Source organism: Tachyglossus aculeatus, chromosome 19 (assembly GCF_015852505.1).
Source record: "Tachyglossus aculeatus isolate mTacAcu1 chromosome 19, mTacAcu1.pri, whole genome shotgun sequence".
Lineage (NCBI taxonomy): Eukaryota > Metazoa > Chordata > Mammalia > Monotremata > Tachyglossidae > Tachyglossus > Tachyglossus aculeatus.
Window position 1 is genome coordinate 31335505 of NC_052084.1, and position 25165 is coordinate 31360669.

Sequence of the window (25165 nt, forward strand, 5' to 3'; positions counted from 1 at the left end):
TACGTCCTTCGGAGAGAAACGTATCCATGGGACGGGTCACTGGGGGGCAATCGGCACAAGCAGGCCTTAGCTCCTCAAACCGGGAGACTACTTTTCCATGAACCCGGGGGTTCCTCCTGGGTCTTGCTCTTCTCCATCTTTCCAGTCATGCCATTCCTTAGCACCCTGTGGTCTATCTGCTTAATTGTTAATGGATTCACTTGTGCTATTTTTACCTATTTTCTCACAACCACAGATTTCAGCAATTTGGGTCTACCTCGTTCCCAGTACCGTGCCCGCCAAAAGCTGCTGAACGACTATCCGTCGACATGGGAGTTCTTCGATGCCTTTATTTGCCCCCGATCAAAAAAAAAAAATTCCCATTTCCCAGAGACAATGTGTTCTGTTCCAGTAGGGAGAGACCTGGCCAATAGCGATAGAATGTGCTGTAATATAAGGTTGGGGAGAAAGGGTGGAGCCACAGATAGAAGCGAAAGATGGAAACCCACACTAGTTCTATCTGCAGCTCCTAGGAGCCCAAACTGCCTGCACACACAGACCGATCCACACCAAGCAACGAGTTCCCACTCACAAAGTCATCCTCGCCTTCGGTCACCCCGTAGTTGGGCAGCATAGCCCCCTCCATGGTGGTGCTTTTGAACACGCCTTTGATTTTGCTCCCTATCCTGCTGATCCCAAAGGATTCTCCTCTCTTCTGGGTGCTCCTGAATATCGAACAAAAAGGGATTGAAAATGGTGCAGGCTGGACCACAATTTAGCATTTTCATCATACAATGAAGAGGAAAAGTAAAGCAATGCTAGAAGTCTGCCGGCTGAAGGAATGACAACTTAAAAATCCTCAGATCACTGTGGGCCCAAGCACTCCTTGACATCTTGGGAGTTTGAATGTTACAGTACATTTTAGTGCGTTGAATGTTAAAACTGGAGAACTAGGGAAAATGTCACACAAACAGTAACAAAAATATTTGCCAAGACATTTAAGTATGTTAGAATCTCCCAGTGAAGCACAATTCTGACCACACAGATAAAAAAAAAACACAATTAAAATTAAAAGAATTCTCATTACCAAAGAGCAGTCATTGAACTAAAACAGCAAAATGGTTCAGGGAATTTTAAGACTGTGATCTATTCAATACCTATTGTCTAGGAGAACAGATTTGATGGAAAAATAGAAGTTCCACATTGTTTAAGCACAGAATGAACATCCAAGCACCGGGGAAGGTGCGTGAGGCAGGGGGGAATTCTTAATTCATTCAAAGCAACAAGTACACGACATGCCATCACAATGATTAGAATGAACCAAGGGGAATAAAACCTCAAAATGAGGCCCCTCACTCTGAGAGAACAGTCTGCTTTAGAACCAGAGCTTCAACACTAGCCTTGCAATGAAGGTGAAGGCAAAAAAAAAATTGTACAAACACCGAATAGCCAATGAGCAAATGGGGGACAAAAATGAAATCTCTATTTTCCCACCATAATGGCCAATTTCAGCATTCAGGAGTATCTATTTTGGCTAGTTCGTAAACTCATGTTCTTTAGCTATACTGCCCTTACAACAGACTGGGGATAAAAATGTTTCCATTTTTAACTGTAGAAAGGTACAAGTGTGCCCTCTAAATGCCTGACAGAAAACAAGATTCATTTTTCCATTGAAATTTAAATACTGATGGCCCAAATAAAGCATATGTATAAAAGAGTGCAGAAGTAGTACACGAGCCATTTTAAATGAGAAGATAGAAACATGCAGAGTGCCGGAGCGAGAAGCACCTACCAACACCCATCCAGGAAATGGTTTTATGGGTTGAATCAGGGAAATGGGTAGTCAGCTTAATTCCATTCCCTGTTCAGTCTAATTTGGTTTAAAAGGCCAAGAAAGTACTAGAGAGAGAGACTATTTTCCACCTGCAGAACAGGGATAGTAAGTGAGGATGAAAGTTGCTCCCTAGAAGAGAGGCTGACACTTTAGGGAGATCACTGTCTATTGGACCAGCCTACAGGGTATCTGTACAATGTATGCAGCAAGGCACCATCAATCCCATCGGGGTCTGAAAGCGTTAATGCTCTCTCAAAAGGCCCAATATCTGAGTAGATAATAAACAGAGAGCTGGCCTCCATGATGGCTGCTGTCTTCGGATGAGCCTACAGAGTTATAAAATTAATGAGCGTCTGAAAAAGTAAACCTGCTCATGTCAAATTATACCATTTGGTACTGGCTAAGAACGCTACCTTGCTCATCACGTTCTCCAAAATGTCACACCCAATCATGGATGTGAGTAAAATGCCTGTTATTCCTTTCAAGCCTCTGGTCAGGTTCCAATGGCGCTTAGCAGAAAGGACTAATAGTCTTGAAAGCAATGAGGTATTATGATTATAATCTGGGGTTAATTCATTAGCAATAATTAGATTTGCCGTTAAATTGTCATATGTCTGCTGTTCTCTAAAGAGGTCCCTAGAATACAGTGGCTCATTAATTAGTTCAACCCAAGTGGCAGTACACTACTAGCAGTAGTACAGGAGTTTCATTCTTGGAGGCAGTGCTCTTTGAAGGAAACCAACTAAGCAGGCATTTTATACTGGAAAATGAGGGCATGCTCATTCAAGACTTACCGGAAGTCATCCAAACTTAGGCTACCTCTGCAATAACAGGTGTACGAATTATGCAAGGGAAAGAGGAAAGAAAGAAAGAGAAGAAAAATTCCCAAGCTGAACGATTCAAGAACCAAGGAAGCTGGAAAATGAATACCGCTAAAGAAGATGTACTTTTGCGGCAGAAGGAAGGAGCCCTTATCAATTGCTGTACGGAAAATCAGACTGGACACAGTCCACCACCCTCACGAGGCTAACAGTCATAATCCCCATCTCACAAATGAGGGAACTGAGGCCCAGAGAAGTTAAGTGACTTGCCCACGGTCACACAGCAGACACGTGGCATATGTGGGATTAAAACACAGATCCACTGACTCCCAGACTCAGGCTCTTTCCACTAGGCCACACCGCTCCCCAGTAAAAATGAGGAACAGAGATGTCAAAAAACAGATCAACAATTGGTTTGGACTGTATTTATGTGAAGTGTTTAACATGTTTGGTTTAATGCTCTGTGTAGGGCTTTGCATAAAAGAGTTTGACAGAAGCACTGGACAAACATTATTTTATCAATGGCAACTCATGACATTAATGGAAGTCAAAGGAAGGGTTTTAAAATATAATAATAATAATAATAATAACGTTGGTATTTGTTAAGCGCTTACTATGTGCAAAGCACTGTTCTAAGCACTGGGGTAGATACAAGGTAATCAGGTTGTCCCACGAGGGGCTCACAGTCTTCATCCCCACTTGACAGATGAGGGAACTGAGGCCCAGAGAAGTGAAGTGAATCACCCCAGAATTCAAAATCAAGTATTTTTCCCTTCCCACCTAAAGTTTTAGAGTAGTCAAATCATTATCATGATCTCAAAGTGCACCAAGAGCTTTATATAAAATGCAAATACTAATACCTGCTTCTTGAAAGTTGGTAAGAGAATGAAATCATTCAGTAAAATACTTTGAGCTTCTTGGCCAAAAATTATTATTTCAAAATACAGGACTATCACTTAAAGATAATTCTTTTTGAAGAAGTCCCTTCGGTTTTGAGAAATGATACCACAATCGCACCATAACTGCCTGAAACGTCCAGAGACGACTTTACACATTTGTGCTTTGGGGGCTCAGACATTTAGATGCAGGATCAAAATGTACTTTACAAGGGCTGGCTTTTCAGTCTGTGAATTTCCCTGGCCTCTTACTTCTTTAACCTTCCTTCTATGGCCTGTCTTTTGCTGTCTTTCCTGTGTAGTAGCATGTCTATCAAAGGACGGAGAGCAGTGTGCCCATGGTGATTCATTTAATTTGAGGACTCAGTATAGTAAAGTGAATGGTTTATGGGCATGAAAGTTTTTTTAAAAAGCAATAAAAAACCAAATACCTAAGGGAGGGTTTGGGATTACAGGTGGATTTCGCTTAGCTCTGGTATCAAGGGTTTGCTGTATCAAATTTAGCTTGAGTTTACAAAACCCTTGGACTTAATTGCTCTCCGTTAAAAGGTGTTCAAAAAAATCCATTTCATTGAGTGCTACAGTATCACAATTAACTAGCAAATGCTTTTGTTCTCCGCCTTGTCTACCCACGCCAAGCCATTCATTTTCTTTACCTAGAACAGTTCCTCAAATGAAAGGGAGACGGTACACTTAATAACAATAACAGCACCTTAATTATCAAACTACTTTGCAATCTTACATGGGCAACTAAAATAGCTTCAGGATTGCAGAAAAGAATAACGTGATCCATTATACCCACCTGTTCAACTTGGAATTCCTAGTTGGGGATTCTGCTCCTCTTAAGAGTTGTCTGAAATACTAGAAGAAAATGCCCAATTATTAACTATTAAACTGAGGCTCGTTATTTTCTCATAGTGCTTTATTACTATCACATCTAAGAGGAAAGCACTAATAATGAAATAAAAGATCAGAAGAAGAGATGACTTGGAATTTGTTACAGTTTTTTGACCTCTGGCATCTGCAAATCTACACCGGAAAAGAGAAAACATTTCTCTGTAGTGTTTTTCCAAGAAAATGAACAATACTGCCCCAAAGCCACTCTTCTTCCCATAATTCTTTTATCCTACCTTACTGCAATACAAACTGAATAATAATCATCGTAATAATAATAGCATTTGTTAAGTGCTTACTATTTGCCAGGCACTGCACTAAGTACTGAGGTGGATACAAGCAAATCAGGCGCCCCTGTCCCAAATGGGGCTCGCAGATGAGGAAACAGAGGGACAGAAAAGTTAAGTCACTTTCCCAGGGAAACACAGCAGACAAATGGTGGGGCACTTCCCATTCCCAAGCCTGTGCTCTATCCACTAGGCCACACTGCTTCTCTAGTATCCTAACCTTTCTCCAGCAAGCCCAGAACCAGGGGAGGTATTACAAATCTTAAAGTTTCACTTTTCCGCTTACCTCATCGCTGTGACAGAACATTGGAGTAAAGACATTCTCCAGGAGAGAAAGGACATGTTCATAAGCTTCAAAAAGGCACCGCATGGTTTGGAGTTTCACCACATCTATATATGGACCTTTAGCAACTATAAAAAAAAATTGGAAGTGCAGAAATTAACACAGGTTAGTATGACATTGAAAGATATCATTGTTTGTTGTTGAATTCACGACACATAATATTAGCATGGCTGAAGGCAAGTTATCATCCAGAAGATATTTAAGCCACATTTTACTAAAGTGCCACTATATGCACTTTAAAACTCCAAACTTACTTCTCTGAATTTCTTCCACAATGAAAGGGTCAAATCTAATTTTGTCCACACTTTCATCCAAACAATAGGTTTCATAGATTTTCTGCACCTCTTCATGGAGAGACATCATTTCGTCATCTGACAATTCCGGCCGTAATATTCTGTCGTTGAATTCCTCTGGACAGGATGGGAGAATGAAGAAAAAGAGAAAACATATTCTACTTATAACACTTACATACCCTACTTTCTGCTCCTCTTCATCAGTATGTGGCTATTATAAAGAGAAGTGTTTGGTAACAATTCAGCTTGCTACCGATAAATAGCTCTGATAATCCAACAGACATGACAACCACATATTTTATGGGGCTCACATTCAGAAAGCAATAAATTGGCAAGATGGAATAGCTTCATGGCGCTAATATTCTCCTCCAAGAAAATGAGGCATTTCTAGGTTTTGTAGAAGCCTCTATTTAAAAAAAGTTACAATTATCTAAAGTGGAATGGAACATAGCTTCTTTAAAAATAGGCATTTAATTCAGATGAGACATGTGAACGTTTTTCTACCACAAAGACGAGTGACGTTCTCTCGACGACTCCAAAGTCCAAAACTTTAACAGAAGTTTGGAAAACGGGGAGATTTGGGTTGTTACAAGTTTTTTTGTTTTAATAATGATGCTATTTATTAAGCACTTATGATGTGCTTAGTTAGCAGTGGGGGAGGTATAAGGTAATCAGTTAGAACATAGAATCTGAGCCCCGTGTGGGACAGGGATGGAGATGAAAGGAAAGAAAGGAATTTTGCCTCCATTTTACAGGTGACAAAACTGCCTTTCAAAACTGTAAATAGTCTGAATGCATATTTTGGAATGCCCTGAAACCTCCAACTACATTTGTGTTAAATCAGAATCGATGTTACCTGTGGAAAGAGCAAGGACCTGGCAGTCTTAGCCCTTGAGTTCTAACCCCACCTCTGCCCTTCCCTGTTGTGTGACCTTGGGGCAAGTCATTTAACTTCTCTGAGCTCCAGTTTTCTCATCTGTAAAACGAGGACTGAATGCCTGTTCTCTCCCCTAGACTATAAGTCCTGTGTGGGACAGGGACAGGGTCCCACCTGATTATTTTGTATCTACCCCAGTGTTTGGAACATAGTAAATGCTTAATTCCACAATTATCACCATCGTTATTTTCAAAAATAAAGACTCACAATCAGAAAGCCCCTGGTATGCTACAGAAAACCTTACCGACAGTCAGACAAAACTGTAACACGTGTACTGCTCCTTCTTGCTTTAGGAAGTTCATGAAACGAAACAAAAGATCCTGCTGCTTTCTGATCTCCTTCAATTCCAACTTGAGCACCTGAGGGTAAAGCAGAAGTGGGTACATAAGAGCCAGAAGAGAACAGTCAGTGCTCCTAGAATGCACATTTTCATTAACCATTTGAACAGGATGCTGCTGGGGAATTAGGGAACATCACATTCCCCATGGCATCTGCCCAGATAGAACGTGAAGCAGGGTCGGAAGTCAGTTATGCATAGGGCACAGAATGTCAATACCAACGGCACCATTGTTCTTTACACGCAGTTCTTCGAGAATGCAACTCCCATATTACTATTATTATCAACAAACTAAATGCCACCAAGACTTGGTTGCAAATTCAATCCCTGGACCATAATGCTTCTATACTTACAGATGGCTTTTTGTTTCTAGGTTCTGCAAATTTCTGTAAGAATGGAACCAGAGGAGAAGCAGGCTCGGTTGCTTTCTCGGGCTTTGGAAAACAACAGAGAGTAAATCAATTCAGTAAAATTCTCACTTTATCAGATGGACATGAATCAAATGCAATGCAATTTGAACGTTTTCTAGTGCGGTCAATACTCACTGGACTATCATCTATGAAGATGATAAGCAAATGATTCACAGTGTCCTAATGGGAAATAAAACACATAGGTTGCAATGGCAAAAGACACAAGTTCAAAACAATTCCAACACTGTATCCTGCCTAAAGGTAAGGCTTATCCTGAGGTGTTAAACTTCATATACGGCAGTCATCAATGATGAGAGGATCAAGTTAAAATGCATGCAGTGAAACACCACAAAGGGACAACTTCTTATAGAACCACAATTCATATTTTTCCCATCGTGGGCAGCATGCAAAAAGTGTTTGCCTGAACTCAGGTGCTAAATATTTTTACAATTATTCTTAATGCTTCAAAATCTTACTGGATCAGCTAGGAAGTCCAAAGAAGGAAGAAAAACAGAACCAGATAGGATTTCTCTTATAAGTAAAGTCAGCGATCTGGAAAAAATTAAAAAAAAGTTGACTTAGCCACGAAGTTATGGTTTATGATTTTCTAGATGACACAAACACCCAAATTTCAGTGTTAATGATAATCAGAGTTCACTACAAATATTCTACGAGGGCATAGTGTTAGTCTGTAAATATACATGCATAATTTATATTTTTATATTCTCCTCACAACCTGACTGACAAACTCATTAGGCACCAAGAAAACAAGAGAAAAATATATTCCCATTTAGATTAATTTCCAAATATCTGAGGATCTTGGGCAGGTTTCGGGGAACAATTAGGAAAGTTTCAGGAAAAACTTTTCAGTCAAGAAGGTCCTGATTTATGAATTTCACATACTTATTAGGAATTTTCGTACTTCCATTAATCTATTTGTAGTACAGAAATTCCATAATAGGCACATTGCTGAACTCTTTGGCATAGGAATAAGTTCTATTTACATGGCACCGTATTTTCCACGGTGGTTATTCCAGAGTCATGCATTGGTTTATACGGAGTCCTGAGGGCCAAAGGGAAATGCGGGACAAGAGAATGGAAGAAGTTGGGGCTTGTAGTTTTTTCTGGAAGACGACGATGGGGGAAGTGAAGGGAAATTGAGAGGAAAAAGACAGCCCAAGGATAACTGTGGTGAGGAAAAAAAAAGAAAAAAGAAGACTGGCTATAGGCCATTAAGAGGATGAGGATGATAAAGTACTTAAAGGACTCTGCATACAGTAAGCGCTCAATAAATACGATTGATTAAAGGACCCTGGAAGAATGTTGAGGTCAAGAGGAAATGGACATTGGTTGCAGCAGGGAATTCAGGAAGTGCTGCATAACTGGGGTTACAGGATACTGGAACCTGTTTCAAGGATTGAGGAGTTTCCTTCCTTGGAGGCAGGGGGCTGTAAGGAGTAGAGAAAGGAGAGGAGAGAAGTGTACCCTCAAGACCTTTCCAGCTCTGTGATTCTCTAGCTAAAAATGCTCTTGCACTCATTGGTATTTCACAGACAGAATCACTAAGAGATCATTAAGATCGACTCTCTCGTGATCATTTGCTGAGACCTATAACACAGGACTTTTGTCTTCCCAAACTCACCCTGTCTTGCACCTATGAATCCCCCTCTCTTGCCCTGACCCTTTCCATCTCCCCACTTGTCCCCATCCATCCCCCAGCATTAATTGGTTCAACCTCTCTTTCCTGTTCCCCCTGCCTGCCCATCTCCCCACCTTACTTTCCAGTTCCTTGTCATTACTTTCCCTGTTCCCCCCTCCCATTTTCTGATCTTCATTTTCCCACCTCCCCTGACCAGTACTCCCTCCTCCCTTTCGCACCGACTCTCCTTCCATAGCCACTACCTATCCCCTCTCTCCTCTCTGACTCTTCCCAACTTATACTTCTCCCTTCTGCGGCCCCACACATCTCCTCATCACAGTTCCCTAAGGACATCATGTCCCAATCCACCACCCCGGCTAGGACCAAAGCCTGCTCCACCCCCATTCTGGGTAGTTTGCCCCCAGACCTGCTCAGAAAATAAAGGACTTTGGGCCTGGCTGTGGACAGTAAAGAGAGGGGCCACTATTTAACTCTTTAAAAAGTAAAAATCCCAAACCATAAGACACTAAACCTCTCGTATCAGTTGTGTTTGCTCAAAGCATGTATAGATGGATGGGGAGAGGAGGAGGAAGAGCACTCCCGAGTGTTCCTGGGAACATCTGTGCATGCAAGCAGGAAATGACTTGGCTCCTTGCTGCTTTGTATTTTAGTTTCCTTTTTTAAAACTTCTACAGGGTAGCACAGTGGTTTGTTTCTGCCTCCCTAGACAGGCACTCAAAAAGCTGAAGGCTTGAGGCTTAGCCAGGAACAGCAGAATCAGCAAATGTTGTTGTCACTCATCAAAAATTAATAATTAAGGGGAAAAAAAAAGGACCTGGTTCCAGCCCACCATCCTCTGGTCACTAAGCAGTTGCCTCAGTCTGCCTAGAGATGGGCAAGCTTCTCTCAGACGCCAGGGCAGAAGTTCCCTCTGGCATTCTTCCTGCCCACCACCCACCAGCTCAAAATCACAGAAAGAGCTCAGAAGAGGTGGGTAGCAGGGAGGCAATCTCTGTCTCCGGGTTCACTATACAGCATGACTGGAATCCACTTTGAAATGGGTTCAGAGGGCATTGCCTAGCTGTCCTCCCAGTTTTAAGTATGGCCCTTGCTGTCATCATGAGCCTGCATCTCTCATCACCAACGGCTCATGGCTGCTGAGAAACTCAGAGCTTCACTCCTTGCTCTGACCCTGGTCGGTGACGAGAGGTGAAGACATAAGTTCGGCCATATTGGTCCTACGATGCACATAGGCCCAAAGAATACTGTAACATCTTTTAGTTTGAGGCTCTAAATAATTTCAATGGCTCGATTTGCCTGAAGCTTAAAGCATATGTACCAATTCTAAAATGAAAGTCAAAACTATTCCTCGCTAGCCCTGAATCAGATTTATTTGTAGATTCCCTAAATGGGATTGTTGATAGGATATCATTCAAATTTTAAGCCAAGTACTAGTCTCAGACTACTTTGATCACAAATAGTAACACACATTAGGCATGGTATGCAAATAGTGTTGTTAAAATTCTCTACATCATTAATACCTGCAGTCTGTGGCTTTGGGGGGCAAAATGTAAGGGAAGAGAAGCTCAGTGAGTTTCCTTAAATAGTGTAACTCATCTCTTCGACTTCTTAAAGCCACATGAAGCTCTGGACCATATTCTTCTAAAGCAGCTTGCTGCAAAAATTCTGAATTTTTTACTACAAAGACAAATAAAAGATAGTTAAACAACATACATTTCTCCTCAGAAATTCCAGACAATTCCTTAATTTTTAGACTTACACTTTACCTTAAGCCCTACTTCCTAACCCGCTGCTTTCTGCTTTCAACTGCTTTCAACTTACACACTCTATCTACCTTCTATGAAGAGGGAAAATTGTAGTTCTCTGTCTAAACCTCTTGTTCTTTCATTTTTTGTGTTTTGTACCACTTCAGTGGTCTTTTTTTAAAGAGTGTTTTTTAACCTTTCCCGAGTTCAGACCTACGCATTTTATAGATGACGACATCATCCAAGTTGTAACTGTATCTACTGCCAGGCAGTCTCTGAATTTATTTTAAATCTTTAATACAATTTCCTAAATAATACACTCTCCTAAATATTGTACTCCCCTTTCGCCCAATCTGACTAGGCCTATAAGCAGAGTTGTCAATTTCACTTATCTTGTTCATTCTGTACTAGATTTTAAAAAGGGCAGCTCACGAAGATTGGACTATTGGTCTCTTAAACAGTCTACTGATGAGAACTTCCAACCTCTTTCTGTTCAGCACTTGCCCTGGTTTTGACAGCAGCCGTGTTCCATCCATAAAGGATGAAGGAATGCCTTCAGAAACTAGCACAGACTTACAATCTCCAGTGAAGAAGTTTTAAACCAGCAAATGAAAAACCAGGGCCCTCCCTGGCTAAGAAATCCCACACCTACAGTTCATCTGACACAATTCACTCCTCAAATCTATGGGCTGTGGGTTACACAGATTAGTCGCTAAGTACAACCCCATGGATCTACCTTAAAGTAAAAGTTTTGTTGCTTTTTTTTTTTTTTAACTCAAATGATTATGAAATCACATTCAATTTTCAAATGTGTCCGTTTTTCTTAGGGCGGTAGCTTGAAACGGGTTTCCTCTTATTTTAAGCCAAGACCAAATCAGAGCTGCAAGAGCTCTTTGCCACTGGAAGTGAAAGAAACTTCGACAGAACAACAATAGCTTATAATGGGAATCTTTTTAGGCTGCACAGAAACCGATGTGCTGAACAGCCTATGCCCAATATAGAGAATAAGCACTGTTCCAGTAAGACTTATCTCCAGGAAACCCCGCTGAAACATGTGTGCAAAATTAAGGAGGCAGGTAGGGGGGAAACACTACAAAACTGAATCCAGAACTCCCAAAGATAAGGCTGCCTGCAAGGCAGTGCAAAACATGATTTAACCCACATATTTTGGCTTTTCATTCATTCATATTTATTGAGTGCTTACTGTGTGCAGAGCACTGTACTAAATGCTTGGAAAGTACAATTCGGCAACAGATAGAGACAGCCCCTACCCAATAACAGGCTCCTCGGTGCTCAAAATAAGTTATATACACATAGATTAAATCTGTTCTTTTTTCAATGAGGATACAGAGCATGGGCTACTAAGGGAGAGAAACAGATTGTAGGTTAAAACTTTACTGACTGAATGTTAGAATTCTTGGGTGAGATAAGCTCTAGAAAAAATGAAAATTGCAACTGAGGGTGATATGCCCTCAAGCAACAGAGTGGGAGGGAAATCTGATTAATGAAAAAATTCAGGTTTATAGGCTGGATTTTGGGTCTCTACTGGAAAGACAAATCTGCTACGTTGTTGCGAGTCATTCACATTTAACAGGCTAACTGTGCAAACTTAAAAGAAAACTTATAATGATGCCTCTGGGCCAGCCAATGTATCAGATGATACTCTTTTATGCAAGAATGTTATTTTATAAAGTACCCGAATCTTTAAGCTCACTGTGGGCAGGGAACATTTCTGCCAGATCTGTTACACTGTGCTCCCCCAAGTGCTTACTTAGTACAGTACTCTGAACACAGTACGCCCTCAATAAATACAATTGATTGATATGAACTGCCAAGTATATTTTAACAGTACCTTTCTGTCTTGCTTTGGCAATCACTTCTATGTGCTTCATGGCTGCTTTTAACAGTTTCTTAATGATAATGGCCGGAATGTCCACCTAAAGTACAGATTCAAAATCTACATGAGGAGGATTTTACAGTTCTCTCAACTTAGTAAAACAGCTAAATAAAAGCCAGCCCAAAGAGAGCAAAGGGAAGTGGCAATATGGCAATTCGTGGGTTTACTGGGTCGTCCAATTCTGTATGTTCAGGTTGAAACATTCTCTCCATCCAAAGTATTACCTTTTTTAAAAAGTCGAAGTTTTAAGGAGCAACTTTTCACGTACTTTTAAAGCCATAGGCTCCCCAAGGAAAGTGGATGCAAATCTCCGAGACTCAGGGCAAACACACGGTTAAACATCCTCAGTGCAACTCCGTGGGGAAGCCACCTGAAGCCAACCTCAGAGGGCCTCAGCACTAGCACCTTGGGTGCAGAAGCACAACCCTGATATCTTTTCCATAGTATCAGCAACCGACCCCCTGTGGAGGTCCCGCTCACTGATGTATTTCCACACACCACCTTGTTGCCAGGCTTGAAACAGTTCTGAAACTGCTCCATCACCTTCTTCTGTTTGGGGGCTGAAACCCAGGGTCTCCCAACCCGCCTGAGCAAGTAAGTTTGGCCTGTCCCAAAAAGTCACTTGGTTCCCAATGCCTCCAAACACCATCTCTCTGCCCCATCACCGCATCCATGCATAGGGATATTAGAACTGTACACCTCTCACGCTCCTTATGTAGAACTGGCAATCTTTCAGCAACAGTGGGTGGGTCGGGGGTTAAAGGTGTCTGCGGAGGGAAAGATTTCTTAGTTCCCTCCCTTCCATTTTTCATCCTATAATTAAGAGTACTCTATTTACCAAGGAATGCTGTTGTGCTCATCTTTATCCATTCAACCCTGTACTTAGATTTGCAGTGTAAATTAAAGGACTCAGCTACACAGACTGATTCACCAGAGGCCAAGCCAGAGTCCTGTGTGTGTATATATGTATACACAGGTTGACAAGGGATGATGGCATTCCCGTTTTTATGTAAAAACTGCTATGTACAGTACACTTTAAAACTCAAATTTCCTGGATTACCTGCCAACATTAGAATAGAAAAGTTGTGTTAACAGTTGGTGAAAATGTGTAGAGTCCTTGGTGATCCAATAACCATTTCCCCGACTACAGAATCCAGTCCCTGGATAGGGATTACAAGTCCCAAAATGCCCTGGGAATTTGGAGTTTCTAAGAAGAAATGGATTCCTGCTAACAGGTCTCCTGGAGCTCAACCAAACAGGGTAGAGCTAGTGTTTAAAAGGCCAAAGTGGGGAATTCTGTTGCTCTGGTATATAACAGAAAAATGGGTCACTGAGAGAAGATTGCTTGTTGGTCTAAACAATTTCTTTAGGATCTTGGGTATCAGTTTTATTCAGGAGTATATACTGAGCACTGACTGTGTGCAGAACACTTTATTAAAGCTTGGGAGAGTACACTACAACAATAGCTAGCCACAATGAGCTTGCCGTCTACTTTTAGCTAAGCAACTTGGAATTCTTCCCAACTGCAACTTATTCTCCAGTTTGCCTCTGTTGAAACTTTTACATGGGAGAGGACTGAGAGAATTTTCCTGGAAGAAATAAGCTTCCAGTACTAGCCACATGCTCACTGGCATGATTCTGTACCCTACTTTCCTTCCTACATTTTTCTAGAGAACAGACTCTAACAGCTAACAAAAAACATGCAAAATGCTTAAATTTTGTCACAGTAATTTGTCGCTGTTAGCTTAATATTGAGTTTCTTGTTTTCTTTATTTGTGATACATTATAATTGGAAAGTGGAGAAGAGAACTCAGGGCCACAATAAAAGTTCTAATACAAATCCAAGGGCACAAGCCCTTATGGCTAGATAAAGAAGGTTTAGGCAAGAATAGTCCACTGAAACAAACCACTATCATTAAATGGGGCTTCTTAAACAACTAAAATGACAAACAGTAATATCACCAGATAGGAAATTAAAGAACAAAAATAGAAAAAATATAATGTGGGAAAATATTTTTCACACAAAAGAAACAATGGACCTCTAAATTGAGTAACTCAGTTCATGAAGGCAACTAATGGAGAGGGAAGATTCTATCTCCAAAGAGAAACAAAATGTTTGCTCTTCTTCCCACAGCAGAAATAAGAGGAGTAAAATAGAGATATAAAGTAAGGAAAAGAGGAAAGAATATAGTCCGTAATTTAGTTAGAAGACAAGAAAACAAGAAACGATGAGGAGGTCTGTTGGGATAAGGAACATAATCTTCCCTTCTTTATAAGCATCTATCACCTTAGAACCCAAGAAAGCTTCCCATTTCAACACTGGGCAGAAAGACCCAGGCCATTCGTGGGGAAGATAAAAGGGAGGGGAAAAATCATTTTTTCTTTTCCTAAAGAACTTCCTTTTTAGTTCTTCTTCCTCTCATTTTCTTCCAGTGAAATCACCAAGCACCTGCTTTTCTATTTCTTTGCTTTATTTCTGGAAATACAGGCCATACACATCAGTTGAAGGGAAGCTCACAAAGGAGGAGAGACCTGAAGTACTTTCTTGTCCCATTATTTCTGGAGAAATAAGAGACATTAATAGGAAGAAATAAAGTGGAAATAGGACATGGGAAAATCTAATTTGATAATAAAACTTAAAACTGAAGGAATCGCCAATTACTGACAAAATTCCATAATTTCCCACTCTCAACACATTTACCTTGTGAATTCTGCGAACTAAAACTGATGCAAAAAATCGTAACGTTACTCTCAGTTCATCAACAACAGCTTCGTCATCAGTTACATCTCTGCAATTTTAAAAGGACACAAATCATTATACTTATACCTATCTTAATTGAAGGTAAGTCTAGGACGTTCAAAGTAAATGTGGACAAATGCATTTTGACACACTTAAATGACTTTTACACTCTGTGAGAACTTTCCTTTAATAAATATTAGTCCGGCTAATCATTTTAAAACATCAGTATAAAAGACCTTTACGATCTTATCAAGATCATTTCAATCTTAATATAGAAAACAAATCAATAGGATGGGCTCAGGGTTTATCCAGGAACATATGACTTTAAAATATTCAACTGAAAGTAAGGGAGAAATTTAAAAACGGGGGAGAGGAGACATTTCTGGACAGTGGCACACCACACACCAAACTGATATATGTAATACAGAATTACTTGTTCCCATATTAGCAAAAACAGGTGTTAACTTGTAATTAAAGTACACAATTACACACTTGTACCTAGATGTTCTTTCTGGTAGCATTATAAACATTCATTTCTCCATTCCCCCTTTTAAATAGTAAGCAGCCATCTGTCTTTGCCACATTCTCTAAATTCCCAAATGGGCCCCATGTAAGAGCTCCAACCCGGTAAAATTTAATAAAAAATCTGTTGTGGATTCTGATGGAGACTTAGGTAAAAGAACTATTGTTTCCCAAGAGAGTTTCACTAATTTTCACATTAAATGGGAAAATCTGAAGGAGCACTTTTCAGAAACCTGTGATTTGGGAGTAAAAATCCATTTAATTTCAATGACCAAATTAAAAGGAAAGTGACTGAACTGCTGCATTCAGAACTTCCTCCTCTACCCTCACCAAACATTTAGATTTAAGACTTAATTTGCAATCACTTTCAAGCCTGATATCTGTTAAATTCTAAATGGTATTGCTTCTAAAAAACAAAAATAATGAAAAGGACATACCTGTACCAAGGATAAGCAAAGTTTTCCAACACTAATTCAAGCACCTGTGCAAAAAATAAGTCATTCTTTAAACTCACAAAAAGAGAGTCTCAATTCACACCGGACGGTAGGAGGAGAAAAGGGTTATGTTAGTGAAACTGCACATATGTAACTGATATATTTAGCTGGAAAATTCTGTAACTCCTCAAAAGCAAGATCTGGAGCACACGCTGTTCTGAGCGAAAACGTTCTGTATGACCCCTACGAGTCCCAAGACCCTGCTATTTCAAGTATGCACTCTAGATACTGAAGCTTCACTGGATTCCAGAACCTGAATAAAGTGGTGGACAAGAAGCTTGTCTGTCTGCTTCTGTCTCTGTGCCTCAGTGTCTTCATCTGTCTAATAATCATAATAATAATGGTAATAATTGTGGTATTTGTTAAGCACTTACTATGTGCCAGGCACTGCACTGAGGGGGATACAAGCAAATCAGGGTGGACAGAGTCCTTGTCCCACGTGGGGCTCACAGTCTCAATCCCCATTTTACAGATAAGGTAACTGAGGCCCAGAGAAGTGAAGTGACTTGTCCGAGGTCACACAGCCAACAAGTGGCAGAGCCAGGATTAGAACCCAAGATCTTCTGAGTCCCAGGCCTGTGCTCTATCCATTACGCCACGCTATTTCAGGTGTTGTGGATAGAGCACAGGCCTGGGACTGTTTAATGGGGATAGTACCTTTTTTATGGTATTTGTTAAGCACTTCCTATGTGCCAAGTACCGTCCTAAGTGCTGGGGTAGATTCAAGGTAATTAGGTTGGACACGGATGAGATAACTGAGGTACAGAGAGGTGAAGTGACTTGCACAAGGGCACACAGCAGACAAGTGGTGGAGCCAGAATCAGAACCCATGACTCTCAGGCCACTGCTCTATCCAATATGACATGCTGTTTGCCCTTGGGCAAGCAACTCACTGGAAGGGTGTGCCAGGAGGTGCCAATCACTGTCAAGGTGCCCACTGGAGATATTAGATAATTGAGCCACAGTTACCTCTGAGAGCGACGCATCCACCTTGGAAGATACCTTTAGGTCAAGCCACGGCTGGTAGTTTTCGAGCAGCAATGCGGGCCTAGAAAATTCAAAATACATTTTATTATTGTTTGTCCAAAACTTATGGAAAATACTATAATTACCAGTACAAAACATTGTACTTGCCTATGCCTTTTACATTTCACTTTACCACATACGGCACAGCTGTGACCTTGGGGAAATAATTCCTGGAGTTCTACCTGCTGAAAAAAAAAAAACGATTATTGAAGAAGAAACCGCTTTTTTGTGGAAATTAATTCACTATATACTTAGGTGTACTTTAGCTTGGAAGGAATAATGACTTTCCACAAATTTACTACCAAGAATGAAGTGATCAATTTGCAAAAAGAAGAGCAGGGGGGAATTAAAACTAACATATTAGTTTGAACAGCCTATGGAATGTGAACAACAAAAATCCCCAGAAAAACATATCTTCAAGAAATCTGCATGCAATTTAAAAATACTTGGGGAGCAATTCAAACAATCAATATGCACTTTCTGAACACTCATTTTCATAAACAGCAGCTCCCAGAGGGCAGGAAAACAATGCAAGTCACATATTACAGATACCAAAGTACAAAACCTGAACCTGAGTTGAGTTTTCAGGGTAGCAGTGCTAAAAAATATATTAAGCCCTATAAAGCTGCTTATAAAACCTCAAGCAACAATGTATTCTTTTAAAAATGAACACAAAAGAATTTTTACCTTGGGCTTGTATTTTATGGTGAAAAGAATATTTGGCAAGAGCGAATCAGGACCTAAGGAACAGTAGAACGTAACGACTCCCGCCACAAATGACCAGAAGATCATTAAAATATGAAGATATCTTTAAAAGACAGAAAAAGCAATGGTTAGCCATAAAAACTGGATTACAATGCACAACAAATTTTAGTCATGTTCTGGCAAACAATATTACTGTATTCTGGAACTCATTTAGGGTAACGAAAGAGTGCAAACAGCCATCTAATAATGTTCTTTATATTGCAAATGAAGAATGGTGAGCAGTTAAACGTCTGTACCAGTTTCAAATATTCAGTCTTATCACAAGGTGGTGATAGCTCCTTCTGTGATCATTGCTGGAGGCGAACGTGAAGATGGGCGTAGGAGTGATGAGTGTTGAGGGGGAGTGTTAATTCTAATTAATTCATTAATTAGAAGTTCCTCAGCTGACCTCTGGAAATCCTATTGATGTCACCCTTAGTTACCCCGCTTTGTAGGTAGCCCTGAGTTAGAGTTGCATTCATTCACTCAGTCACATTTATTGAGCGCTCCCAGTTGTCTTGCAAGAGGAAGTCTCCTGCTTGCTCTTAAAATCAAACACCCTCTCTCCGTCTACTGCATAATAATCATTCATTCATCCATTCAATTGTATTTATTGAGCGCTTACTGTGTGCAGAGCGCTGTACTAAGCGCTTGGGAAGTACGAGCTGGCAACATATAGAGACAGTCCCTACCCAACAATGGGCTCACAGTCTAGAAGGGGGAGACAGACAACAAAACAAAACATGTGGACAGGTGTCAAGTCGTCAGAACAAACAGAATTAAAGCTAAATGCACATCATTAACAAAATAAATAGAATAGTAAATAGTAGTAAATAAATAGTAAATAAATAAATAAATAAATAGTAAATAAATAGAATGGGGTCAGCTGAGGATCTTCTAATTAATCAATGAACTTAATCTAGAAATACTGCTAGGTAACTGACAGGCACCAGTGTTTTAGCAGGGGTAGATGTGGGTGCCTCATTCCACTCCACTTGAGGGTCACCCCAGGGATTAAGAGCTCATTTCGGGGTGACCCCACCTTGCCCGGTCCTGACTGCTCCAAGAACTACCTACCATGAGACCACTCCAAAATATTTTTTTTCCAAAATTTTTCATTCTGAAACGTTTTACTGTGTCTTAAAGCCTGAAGAAGATGGAGCCATTCCAACTAGGAGAGGAGGACCCTTGTCTGCATGACGTCACACACCCGGGAGGCTCCACAAATCCACACGAAAATCTTCAATCAAAATAGACGGAGAATGAATTCAGCCTATTTTGGGGCCCGCTACGGGATTTCTTTTAGAGTCTCAAAATATGCTAATTGCACTGCTGATTCACCAAGGGCATACTTATATTAGAATGTGAGTTTCTTGAGGGCCAGTGTTTTTGCACGTCATCACTCCTGACCCAATTATACACTAAAATGGCTTCGCTCCTTTGTGAGTAGGCCTGAGGCTTAAGAATAGAAAATCTGATGCTGCCTTCTATTCCCTGCATATTGTACCAGGGTAAACAATATGATGATGGTCAAGAATGTAGGACTGATGTTAATAAATAGTATTTGCCTCAGTTCCCTAATCTGTAAAATGGGGATTAAGACTGTGAGCCCCATGTGGGACAACCTGATCACCTTGTAAACTCCACAGCGCTTAGAACAGTGCTTTGCCCATAGTAAGCGCTTAATAAATGCCATCATCATTATTATTATTATTATTATTATTTAAGGGCTTGCTGTGTGCCAAGTACTTTGCTAAACACTGGGGTGGATACAATGCAATCAGATCAGACAGAGTCCCTGTTCCACACAGGGCTCACTGTCTTAGGGTAAGAGGGATGAGGGATAGTAGATATTCCATCCCCATTTTACAGATGAGGAAACAGGCACAGACAAATTGAGTGACTTGCCCATGGTCAGAAAACGGGGCAAGTGGCTGAGCTGGGACTGGAATCTGGGTCTCCTGACTCCCAATCCTGTGTCCTATCAGGCAAGATTCAAAGAATAAATAACGAGCAGGAATTGCATTTTCTTCCCCAGCGATTAAAATCTCAAATATAGATTCGGATTCGGGTTTCTTCTATCACCTTGTAGACTCTATGTGTCTTGGACTGAGCACCAAACTGCTCATTTATGCTGCACATGCCATACGGTTCAGATTCAAATCCAGAGACCTATGTCTGTTAATATGAAGCTCGTCGTGGGCGGGGAATGTGTCTACCAACTCAATTATACTCTCCCAAATGCTTAGCAGAGTGCTCTGCACGTAGTAAGCGCTCGATAAATAAGAGTGATTGATTATGCAATTTAAAGCTTAAGTTCTTGGAAGGGAAAGTCTACTCCTGTTGTATGTTTCTTGCAATACCTAGCATATAAATACACATGATCATATAATTTTCTTTGCTTGAGGAAGCATGTTTGTGACTGCCTGTCTCTAATAATAATAATAATAATAATAATGACATTTATTAAGCACTTACTACGCGCAAAGCACTGTTCTAAGCGCTGATGCTTAGAAGAAGGAAGAACCACCTCTCTCACAAAAGTGAAAGTCAGCTTGCATGAAGAAGTGAGGGCCAGAAAATAACTGGATACATGGATATGACTGTTTAGCCCAAAAGTATTTTGGTTATTTGGTCCTAAATAGCAAATACAATCACTTTGCCCCCTCCTACTGCACCTCACTTCTCTCCTACTACAACCCAGCCACACACACTTCGCTCCTCTAATGTCAACTTACTCACTATATCTCGACGTCGTCTATCTCATTCATTCATTCAATCGTATTTATTGAGCGCTTACTGTGTGCAGAGCACTGGACTAAGCGCTTGGGAAGTACAAGTTGGCAACATAGAGAGACTGTCCCTACCCAACAGCGGGCTCACAGTCTAGAAGGGGGAGACGGACAACAAAGCATATTAACAAAATAAAATAAATAGAATAGTAAATATGTACAAGTAAAATAGAGTAATAAGTCTGTACAAGCATATATAGAAGCAGCGTGGCTCAGCGGAAAGAGCCCGGGCTTTGGAGTCAAAGGTCATGGGTTCAAACCCCGGCTCTGCCAATTGTCAGTTGTGTGACTTTGGGCAAGTCACTTCACTTCTCTGTGCCTCAGTTCCCTCATCTGCAAAATGGGGATTAAGACTGGGAGCCCCCCGGGGATCCACCTCATCACCTTGTAACCTCCCCAGCGCTTAGAAGCAGCGGCTTATGGAGAAGCAGCGTGGCTCAATGGAAAGAGCCCGGGCTTTGGAGTCAGAGGTCATGGGTTCAAATCCCTGCTCCGCCAAGTGTCAGCTGTGTGACTTTGGGCAAGTCACTTCACTTCCCTGGGCCTCAGTTATCTCATCTGCAAAATGGGGATTAAGATTGTGAGCCCCCCCGTGGGGCAACCTGATCACCCCAGTGCTTAGAACAGGGCTTTGCACATAGTAACCCCTCGTCCCCCTCTCCACCCCCCCATCTTACCTCCTTCCCTTCCCCACAGCACCTGTATATGTGTATATATGTTTGTACGTATTTATTACTCTATTTATTTATTTATTTATTTTACTTGTACATATCTATTCTATTTATTTTATTTTGCTAGCATGTTTGGTTTTGTTCTCTGTCTCCCCCTTTTAGACTGTGAGCCCACAGTTGGGTAGGGACTGTCTCTAGATGTTGCCTACTTGGACTTCCCAAGCGCTTAGTACAGTGCTCTGCACACAGTAAGTGCTCAATAAATACAACTGATTGATTGATTGATAGGGCAGGGGCCTGGGAGTCACAAGGTTTGCTGCCATTTGTCTGCTGCATAGGGACAGGGCACGGGCCTGGGAGTCACAAGCTTTGCTGCCATTTGTCTGCTGCATAGGGATCCCCCAAGCTAGCTCTCTTCCTCCCTTCAAGGCCCTACTGAGAGCTCACCTCCTCCAGGAGGCCTTCCCAGACTGAGCCCCTTCCTTCCTCTCCCCCCTTCCCCCTCTCCATCCCCCCATCTTACCTCCTTCCCTTCCCCACATCACCTGTATATATGTATATATGTTTGTACGTATTTATTATTCTATTTATTAATTTATTTATTTTACTTGTACATATCTATTCTATTTATTTTATTTCGTTAGTATGTATGGCTTTGTTCTCTGTCTCCCCCTTTTAGACTGTGAGCCCACTGTTGGGTAGGGACTGTCTCTATATGTTGCCAACTTGGACTTCCCAAGCGCTTAGTACAGTGCTCTGCACACAGTAAGCGCTCAATAAATACGATTGATTGATTGATTGGGCACGGGCCTGGGAGTCACAAGGTTTGCTGCATTTGTCTGCTGCATAGGGATCCCCCAAGCTAACTCTCTTCCTCCCTTCAAGGCCCTACTGAGAGCTCACCTCCTCCAGGAGGCCTTCCCAGACTGAGCCCCTTCCTTCCTCTCCCCCTCTTCCCCCTCTCCATCCCCCCATCTTACCTCCTTCCCTTCCCTACAGCACCTGTATATATGTATATATGTTTGTACGTATTTATTACTCTATTTATTTATTTTACTTGTACATATCTATTCTATTTATTTTATTTTGTTAGCATGTTTGATTTTGTTCTCTGTCTCCCCCTTTTAGACTGTGAGCCCACTGTTGGGTAGGGACTGTTTCTATATGTTGCCAACTTGGACTTCCCAAGCGCTTAGTACAGTACTCTGCACACAGTAAGCGCTCAATAAATACGATTGATTGATTGATTGATTGATTGATAGGGCACGGGCCTGGGAATCACAAGGTTTGCTGCCATTTGTCTGCTGCATAGGGATCCCCCAAGCTAGCTCTCTTCCTCCCTTCAAGGCCCTACTGAGAGCTCACCTCCTCCAGGAGGCCTTCCCAGACTGAGCCCCTTCCTTCCTCTCCCCCTCTTCCCCCTCTCCATCCCCCCATCTTACCTCCTTCCCTTCCCCACAGCACCTGTATATATGTATATATGTTTGTACATATTTGTTACTCTATTTATTTATTTTACTTGTACATATCTATTCTATTTATTTTATTTTGTTAGTATGTTTGGTTTTGTTCTCTGTCTCCCCCTCTTAGACTGTGAGCCCACTGTTGGGTAGGGACTGTCTCTAGATGTTGCCAACTTGGACTTCCCGAGCGCTTAGTACAGTGCTCTGCACATATATGTATATATGTTTGTGCATATTTATTACTCTATTTATTTACTTATTTATTTTATTTGTCCATATCTATTCTATTTATTTTACTTTGTTAGTAGGTTTGGTTTTGTTTTCTGTCTCCCCCTTTCACACTGTGAGCCCACAGTTGGGTAGGGACTGTCTCTAGATGTTGCCAACTTGGACTTCCCAAGCGCTTAGTACAGTGCTCTGCACATATATGTATATATGTTTGTGCATATTTATTACTCTATTTATTTACTTATTTATTTTATTTTGTCAGTATGTTTGGTTTGTTCCCTGTCTCCCCCTTTTAGACTGTGAGCCCACTGTTGGGTAGGGACTGTCTCTAGATGTTGCCAACTTGGACTTCCCAAGCGCTTAGTACAGTGCTCTGCACACAGTAACCGCTCAATAAATACGATTGATTGATTGATTGATAGGACACGGACCTGGGAGTCACAAGGTTTGCTGCCATTTGTCTGCTGCATAGGGACAGGGCACGGGCCTGGGAGTCACAAGCTTTGCTGCCATTTGTCTGCTGCATAGGGATCCCCCAAGCTAACTCTCTTCCTCCCTTCAAGGCCCTACTGAGAGCTCACCTCCTCCAGGAGGCCTTCCCAGACTGAGCCCCTCCCTTCCTCTCCCCCTCGTCCCCCTCTCCATCCCCCCATCTTACCTCCTTCCCTTCCCCACAGCACCTGTATATATGTATTTATGTTTGTACATATTTGTTACTCTATTTATTTTCCTTGTACATATCTATTCTATTTATTTTATTTTGTTAGTATGTTTGGTTTTGTTCTCTGTCTCCCCCTTTTAGACTGTGAGCCCGCTGTTGGGTAGGGACTGTCTCTCTATGTTGCCAATTTGTACTTCCCAAGCGCTTAGTACAGTGCTCTGCACATATATGTATATATGTTTGTACGTATTTATTACTCTATTTACTTATTTATTTTATTTGTCCATATCTATTCTATTTATTTTATTTTGTTAGTATGTTTGGTTTTGTTCTCTGTCTCCCCCTTTTAGACTGTGAGCCCGCTGTTGGGTAGGGACTGTCTCTCTATGTTGCCAATTTGTACTTCCCAAGCGCTTAGTACAGTGCTCTGCACATATATGTATATATGTTTGTACATATTTATTACCCTATTTATTTACTTATTTATTTTATTTGTCCATATCTATTCTATTTATTTTATTTTGTTAGTACGTTTGGTTTTGTTCTCTGTCTCCCCCTTTTAGACTGTGAGCCCACGGTTGGGTAGGGGCTGTCTCTAGATGTTGCCAACTTGGACTTCCCAAGCGCTTAGTACAGTGCTCTGCACATATATGTATATATGTTTGTGCATATTTATTACTCTATTTATTTACTTATTTATTTTATTTTGTCAGTAGGTTTGGTTTGTTCCCTGTCTCCCCCTTTTAGACTGTGAGCCCACTGTTGGGCTCACCTCCTCCAGGAGGCCTTCCCAGATTGAGCCCCTTCTTTCCTCTCCCCCTCGTCCCCCTCTCCATCCCCCCGCCTTACCGCCTTCCCCTCCCCACAGCACCTGTATATATGTATATATGGTTGTACATATTTATTACTCTGTTTATTTATTTATTTATTTATTTTACTTGTACATTTCTATCCTACTTATTTTATTTTGTTGGTATGTTTGGTTCTGTTCTCTGTCTCCCCCTTTTAGACTGTGAGCCCACTATCGGGTAGGGACTGTCTCTATGTGATGCCAATTTGTACTTCCCAAGCGCTTAGTACAGTGCTCTGCACATAGTAAGCGCTCAATAAATACGATTGATTGATTGATTGATTGTTGGGTAGGGACTGTCTCTAGATGTTGCCAACTTGTCCTTCCCAAGCGCTTAGTCCAGGGCTCTGCACATAGTGAGCGCTCAATAAATACGATTGATGATGATAAAGACGATCGATCGATTGATGATTGATTGATTGATTGGTTATTATTATTATTGGAAGAAGGCCCCGGTTACCTGTTGAGGAGGAGGGAGGCGGCGCTGAGGCAGAGCATGAGGAAGCAGAAGAGCGGGTACTGGCGGCAGATGTGCCGCCCCACGTCCAGGCGGAGCCGCTGCCTCAGTTTCCCCGCGGCCGCCCGCAGCCCCCGCGGCGCCATGTCCGCCCTCAGGGGGCGCCCCCCGCCTGACTGCCGCC

At 41.4% G+C, this 25165-nt stretch overlaps 1 protein-coding gene across 4 annotated transcripts in view; it reads right to left on the bottom strand.

Moving 5' to 3' along the window:
- The window catches only part of SNX14 (sorting nexin 14), a 40374-nt gene extending 15256 nt beyond the window's left edge, over positions 1-25118 (bottom strand). Inside the window, exons 1-17 of one of the 4 annotated variants that reach the window (XM_038760733.1) lie at positions 24985-25118; positions 17803-17923; positions 17224-17300; positions 17059-17137; positions 16033-16076; positions 15035-15122; positions 12289-12373; positions 10212-10368; positions 7508-7583; positions 7167-7211; positions 6975-7055; positions 6529-6643; positions 5309-5464; positions 4998-5122; positions 4333-4391; positions 2608-2634; positions 572-704 (exon numbers count right to left, since the gene is read on the bottom strand). In XM_038760733.1, coding sequence (XP_038616661.1) covers positions 572-704; positions 2608-2634; positions 4333-4391; positions 4998-5122; positions 5309-5464; positions 6529-6643; positions 6975-7055; positions 7167-7211; positions 7508-7583; positions 10212-10368; positions 12289-12373; positions 15035-15122; positions 16033-16076; positions 17059-17137; positions 17224-17300; positions 17803-17923; positions 24985-25022 — 1506 coding nt within the window. In that variant the 5' untranslated portion in view covers positions 25023-25118. The remainder of the gene's footprint in view (positions 1-571; positions 705-2607; positions 2635-4332; positions 4392-4997; positions 5123-5308; positions 5465-6528; positions 6644-6974; positions 7056-7166; positions 7212-7507; positions 7584-10211; positions 10369-12288; positions 12374-15034; positions 15123-16032; positions 16077-17058; positions 17138-17223; positions 17301-17802; positions 17924-24984) is intronic. The other 3 variants (XM_038760734.1, XM_038760736.1, XM_038760735.1) reach the window with 3 other exon arrangements.
- Positions 25119-25165: the final 47 nt, after the last annotated feature.